This window comes from Palaemon carinicauda, chromosome 37 (assembly GCF_036898095.1).
Source record: "Palaemon carinicauda isolate YSFRI2023 chromosome 37, ASM3689809v2, whole genome shotgun sequence".
In the NCBI taxonomy this organism is placed as follows: Eukaryota; Metazoa; Arthropoda; class Malacostraca; order Decapoda; family Palaemonidae; genus Palaemon; species Palaemon carinicauda.
In genome coordinates this window covers 36400168-36407667 of record NC_090761.1, presented here as the reverse complement: position 1 = coordinate 36407667, position 7500 = coordinate 36400168, and the positions used below count along the sequence as shown (strand labels likewise).

General features: G+C 36.0%; 1 protein-coding gene across 1 annotated transcript in view; it reads left to right on the top strand.

The window, feature by feature from the left end:
- LOC137629276 (uncharacterized) overlaps window positions 1–7500 on the top strand; it is a 28159-nt gene that overhangs the window by 2583 nt on the left and 18076 nt on the right. The window contains exons 3-4 of the mRNA XM_068360537.1: window positions 2248–2392; window positions 3019–3158. Coding sequence (XP_068216638.1) covers window positions 2248–2392; window positions 3019–3158 — 285 coding nt within the window. The remainder of the gene's footprint in view (window positions 1–2247; window positions 2393–3018; window positions 3159–7500) is intronic.

Sequence of the window (7500 nt, the reverse complement as noted above, 5' to 3'; positions counted from 1 at the left end):
ATTTTGGACCAAATATCGCAAATGATATCAGAATAGGAAAGGATTTCTGTTAATCACAGAATAAGTGAAGCAAGAGTGGTATATAAAGTTTTTGGAAGGTTTTGAGTTAGATCTATATGTTCTATAATATACTGTATATGTATTATGTGTGTGCATACGGAATCTCCCTCCTATAGTATATGTGGTGTATCCAATATATTTGGAAGAGTTATGTATATATAGATTTATATACATACATACATACATATACCATGGCACTTCCCCCAATTTTGGGGGGTAGCCAACATCAACAAAGAAACAAAAACAAAAAGGGGACCTCTACTCTCTACGTTCCTCCCAGCCTAACAAGGGACTCAACCGAGTTCAGCTGGTACTGCTAGGGTGTCACAGCCCACCCTCCCACATTATCCACCACAGATGAAGCTTCATAATGCTGAATCCCCTACTGCTGCTACCTCTGCGGTCATCTAAGGCATCGGAGGCAGCAGCAGGGCCTACCGGAACTGCATCACAATCGCTCGCCATTCATTCCCATTTCTAGCACGGTCTCTTGCCTCGCTCACATCTATCCTCCTATCACCCAGAGCTTCCTTCAAACCATCCATCCACCCAAACCTTGGCCTTCCTCTTGTACTTCTCCCATCAAATCTTGCATTCATCACTTTCTTTAGCTGACAACCATTTTCCATTCTCTCAACATGGCCAAACCACCTCAACACATTCATATCCACTCTAGCTGCTAACTCATTTCTTACACCCGTTCTCACCCTCACCACTTCGTTCCTAACCCTATCTACTCAAGATACACCAGCCATACTCCTTAGACACTTCATCTCAAACACATTCAATTTCTGTCTCTCCATCACTTTCATTCCCCACAACTCCGATCTATACATCACAGTTGGTACAATCACTTTCTCATATAGAACTCTCTTTACATTCATGCCCAACCCTTTATTTTTTACTACTCCCTTAACTGCCCCCAACACTTTGCAACCTTCATTGACTCTCTGACGTACATCTGCTTCCACTCCACCATTTGCTGCAACAACAGACCCCAAGTACTTAAACTGATCCACCTCCTCAAATAACTCTCCATTCAACATGACATTCAACCTTGCACCACCTTCCCTTCTAGTACATCTCATAACCTTACTCTTACCTACATTAACACTCAACTTCCTTCTCTCACACATTCTTCCAAATTCTGTCACTAATCGTCCAAGCTTCTCTTCTGTGTCTGCAATCAGTATAGTATCATCCGCAAACAAAAACTGATTTACCTCCCATTCATGGTCATTCTCGTCTACCAGTTTTAATCCTCGTCCAAGCACTCGAGCATTCACCTCTCTCACCACTCCATCAACATACAAGTTAAACAACCACGGCGACATCACACATCCCTGTCTCAGCCCCACTCTCACCGGAAACCAATCACTCACTTCATTTCCTATCCTAACACATTCTTTACTACCTTTGTAGAAACTTTTCACTGCTTGCAACAACCTTCCACCAACTCCATATAACCTCATCACATTCCACATTGCTTCCCTATCAACTCTATCATACGCTTTCTCCAGATCCATAAACACAACATACACCTCCTTACCTTTTGCTAAATATTTCTCGCATATCTGCCTAACTGTAAAAATCTGATTCATACAACCCCTACCTCTTCTAAAACCACCCTGTATTTCTAAGATTGCATTCTCTGTTTTATCTTTGATCCTATTAATCATTACTCTACCATACACTTTTCCAACTACGCTTAACAAACTAATACCTCTTGAATTACAACACTCATGCACATCTCCCTTACCCTTATATAGTGGTACAATACATGCACAAATAAATAAATGAATAAATACATATATATATATATATATATATAAATATATATATATATATATATATATATATATATATATATATATATATATATATATATGTATGTATGTTTGTGTGTATATGCATATATACACTTATATAAATATATATATATATATATATATATATATATATATATATATTTATATATATATATATATATATATATATATATATATATATATATATATATATATATATATATATACATAATCCATTGTTATGATTTACAAGGGACTGATAAGAGTTTGTAACATACGGCTAGTTACTAGAATCTAATGTTCCTAAAATTACGAGTTTTAAGCAGAAATATCCTTTTACTTTGAACTGACTCTACCCTGTGAATAAATTATTTAACAGGAAGACGACGAGCTTCCAGTAGTCGAGGGAGGAGAGACACCACAGTTATCTACAATGGATGACCGCTGGCAGTATAATGGTCCCAACTTCCTCGTCGACTTTTCAATGGGGCCTTACAGTGCAGACATCGAGAGAGCTGAGTACGGTAACGACAGTGGCATAGTGAGTTCGTTAAGAGCGGGCACCGGGAGTTTGTCTGTCAAAGAGATTATAATAGTAGTCTTTGGATAGCCGATTCCGTTGCACATGGGTATAAGGATTTATTACAAAAACTTTTCGAAAATGGTATCGTAATTGTGCTGAGATCTTTTCAAACAATTTTGGTTATTGCTAAAGTAGCTCTATAAATTTTGATGACAGTATTGATTGCTCAGAGGTGTTTAAAAAGGAGAAAATGGTCTTCATACTATGAGATATAGTCGTATCATATAAAAGGAAATCTAAGAGTAATCATATACATTTCAACACATGATATCAAGTTGTGATTTTACTGCAAAGGGAAAACTCGAAGCTACAATTTTTAAAAGGTTTGCTTTGATCAATTATAATGATAGGTTATGAGTCATTTTCAGTAATACATAATCTTTTTTTTAAGTTTACTTAGTATCTTTATTATTTGCCTTTCGATCAATGAATTCATCACCGTGTTTATCAAGGAATGTTTCTGCAAGTTTTAGGCTAATTGAAGATTTTCATATTTACTTGCATATTAATTTACAACCCTTCACGTAATAAGAGAAGAATCTTATCATCTGGTTTTCTAATTTCCAGGATTATCTAGGACGGAAGCAAGGAAAGTTCTGGACACGTCATTGGGTCACTGCTCAGGTATTAATCAGAGAGGAACCATCCGAAATATCTTCTCAGGTTCCATGCTATCTTCCTATTTGAACTCCCGTCGAAGTTCAGAGGTAAGTTTTAATGATAACCTCTAAACATGTACAGTTGAACGCAGGAATTCTTGGCACACTGTCACACCCTTACTGCGTGGCGAGTTCCTGGGTTTACCATCTCCCACCACCTCTGCCATCTCTTCCTACACTATCTGCTTGGTTACTCACCGCTAAGTAAGGGTGTGACAGGGTGCACTTCTTCGGATCAAGGTGTACCAAGAACTCCTGAGTCCAACTGTGCAAGTTATGATATTAGAGAGAGACGGGGAACAAGATCCAGGGGTCTTGTCATCAGATAAGGATTTGCTTTTATATCATTGGATTGGTAAGGCTAGATTGGTTCAGACTAGTGATTGCCAACCTGGGATCCGCGAACTCCTCGGGACCCACAGAGGTAATATAAGGGGTCCGTGAACAAAGCTGAAACGATGCACACATATTTATATAATATTGTCTGGTCTCCTTTTTCTCTCTCTCCCGAAAATGCACAGTATCCGCTAAAAATAATTTGGAAATGAGGTAGAAAGAAAATATAATTCAATATATATAATGAATGCATAGTAAATACGATGTAGAAATTGGGTTCATGCACCAGGAAAGCTAAGACAACCGTTAACGAGTGTGATATGGGGACAAAACTGTAATCCCCCCCCCCTCCTCTCTCTCTCTCTCTCTCTCTCTCTCTCTCTCTCTCTCTCTCTCTCTCTCTCTCTCTCTCTCTCTCTCTCTCTCTCTCTCTCTCTCTCTTATTTTCAAGTTACAAACATACCTAATAAAACATATTTTGTCTAAGAGATACGGGAAAATTATAAAGAACAATGTATAATGGGTTAACTAATTCATGAAAATTGTATTGATTATAATTTAAGATCTGCATATTTATAAATATCTTCTGCTTTAATGGTGTAAGAATGTTGTTGGACACTAAACCCCTGGTTGTAGTTTAACTTACCACTGCACCTCGTCCGGAATCTTTAAATATCTCTTTCACGGACTTAATTGTATTCTAAATTGAAGAATGGAAATTATAAAAAGAAATTGAAATGGGAAATCCTAGGATTTGAAATAAAAAACCCAGGACCAAAAATTATGGTAAATATGGCTAAGATAAGAGAATATCGAGATCCTATTATGGAGAATGTAGACTGGAGCTTTATTCACGCCCAGTACAGGATTGAGCTGCAACAATATCTCTCGTAACAAACTGTAGGATCTTTTTGAAAAGTTTGAACATACAATCAAAGACACTCAACGTTCACATGATTCTAGAATTCCTTAGCATCAGTAAAATAAGATAAAGTAATTGTCTCTTTTCTGCATTTCTTCTTTTATTCTAATTTATTCGTTATCCTATTTAAGAATCTAGTAAGAAGAGTTAATGAAGTCAGCATGTTATGCTAACAGAACTTAAAATATCAAGTGGGACGTGTGAAAATTCATTTAAATAAAATGAGTCCTTGTTAGTGAAAGGGTTGGGAATCACTGTTGTAGACTAAGGCCATATCCTAGCGCTTCGCATTACTTCCTTACCATTGGCTAATAATAATAATAATAATAATAATAATAATAATAATAATAATAATAATAATAATAATAATAATAATAATAATAATACCATAACAGTTTCGAAGAAGCTGGCATCGCAAGAATAGCTAAACGTACCAATACCAATCCTTGTTTAAACATTTTGTTTTATTTCTTGTACCCTGGATAATGTTTTATTCTGAATAGTAAATTTTCAAAAGAGGATCTCATCTTACAGTTCCACAAAATTTAATCATGGGACCCTGATTATTTACCTTTAGTATCCTAGAAATAGCTTTGTTTACTGGGATACAAAATACAAAACTCAGAACATACAAATAGGCCATCTATTATATATAGCGTAGTCATCATCATTTGGAATTGATAATGTGGAAATTTATCTCTCTCTCTCTCTCTCTCTCTCTCTCTCTCTCTCTCTCTCTCTCTCTCTCTCTCTCTCTCTCTCAGAGACATAAGAGACTAATGCTTTCCTTTTAGCAAATTTCACATAAATATTCTAGTTCTAGTACCAATGAATCGTTGAACTGACTATCGCTGATTTTTTTCTTTATTGTAACTAATGCGAATCAGAGCCATTGCTAACTTTACTTGATTCTGTTATTCAAAAGTTTGATTAAAGGCCCTTAAAGAAGCTAAATTTGATTAACTTATATCTATGAGTAAATTAACGTTCATAATTCAACAACTGAAAGGTTTTTTTGTGGGACGTCAATTGACAGGCAATCTGACCTTTGGAACATCCAGACATCAAAAATTTAATTGGAATTGGCGTCTTTCAATCTAGTTTTCCTCAGAATAATCTGGTGAAAGTCGTGAATTAGTCTTCTCGTAATAAAATTTCTTATTAAACATTTAACGAGATCTTGGAACCATGAAGAATCCGACACCCTTTGGGTTAATTATATTATTTATATGCATATAAAACTTCAAATTATAATTATTTAACTGGCAAATTAATACCTTTAAAATATGTGTCCAGAGACAGATTGTGACACTTTCCAACGAAAGTTTCCTTAAATTTTTCTGTTTTGATTTTAAGGAAGAACATTAAACGTGTAATACAATCACCCTGTGGTAGGGGTTTATTAATACTGCCATCATACGTCCTGTGTGTCGTAGAAAGCGACTAAAAGGACAGCTGCTGCCTTGCAGTCTTGCTTTTTAGCCAAAGGCTAGGCATTCTGCCAATAACGGTGGAAACTGCTGCCTATCAGTTGAACTATTTATTCAAAGGATAGAACCACCACCAATAACTGTGGTTGATGACTGCAAGGACATGCGATCGTAAAACCTCTCTGCCTAATTATAAACAAGGCCTGATGCGAAGCAACCGACCCCATAATGTATGGATAACCGGGGGGGGGGGGGGGGGGAGAAGATGTTTTAATATGTAATATATATTCCCCAGTTTAAATTCCGCAATTATTAACTATAATTAAATCATAGGAAGTATTTTTTCTAAGCCTACAACAATGTGTTTATGAACAAGAATTACATGCTATTAACAATATTTTTATGAAAATTCTTATTGACAGATCAACCTATGATTAACATATCATCTAACGAACAAAGATTTTCGACTGGAAGTCAAAAGAAGCCGAAGGTTGCTTTAAAACTAAAATATATATGCCAATTTGAAACTAATTCTTTACTTATTCGTAAATGTTATACATATTGGTGTCATATGAATAAGAAGGTAGAGGGGTAATTCTGGTCTGCAACAAAATAAGGAAAGGAAAAAAGACGAATGAGATGGTAAGCGTAGGATTTTGTCCCAAGTTTCATCTTTGTAAAGACACACTTCTTTAATGTTTCGCTTATGAATGACAGAGGCAGGGAACAGTCATAGTAACCTAGAGACAGGACAATATCCTAGAGATTAACCATATAAACATATGATAATAGCCCAAGTCCACTCCCCACTCAAGCGAGGACCAGGGAGAACCAGGCAATGGCTGCTGATGACTCAGCAGGTAGACCAAAAGGCTTTCCTAAACCACCCTCCACACCCATCCCTAGCTCACAAGGATAGTGAGCCTGCAGGCACTACAAGAAACTAACGAATTTGAGCGAGACTAGAACCCGAATCCTGTAGATCACCAGGTAGGGACGTTTCCAATAGGCCACCACAACCTACATACATATACTGCCTAAATGTGCCTCCTGGACAGGCGTCTATTGCTAAAGGTTAGAAGACTTCCAATGATTAGTGTCGATCGATAAGCAGCATCCTCTAAACTTGCCCGGGCTGTAAATTATTAACTACTGAGTAAGGAGTCTCCGATGAACCACAGGAGATAACTGACATTAGAAGGTCGTTGATAACGTAAGTAAGATCGTATTTCGTAGATGTAAATGACAAGATGATGATATAATAACAATTACTTCTAAGTATGTCGTGATTCTGGTAAGAATAGAATTTTTTGTTGATTAATCCCCTCTATATAACAAGGAGCAAGTGTCTGTCTATCTATCTATCTATCTATATATATATATATATATATATATATATATATATATATATATATATATATATATATTCATATATAAATATATATGCATATATATATATATATATATATATATATATATATATATATATATATATATATCATTTATCTGGTCCAGAATTCCCAAACATATGACTAATCGGTCTCTCCCCCGTCCCACCGGAAGAGGGTAGATTAAGTAGTTGAAATATGGGGACCGGGTGGGAAGAGTTGAATCTGAGTGCATATTCCACTAAGCATTTAGCCATCACTTTTGACTAGTTCTTATGTAATACCCAAATGAAGTTTTAATCTATCTAAGAAAC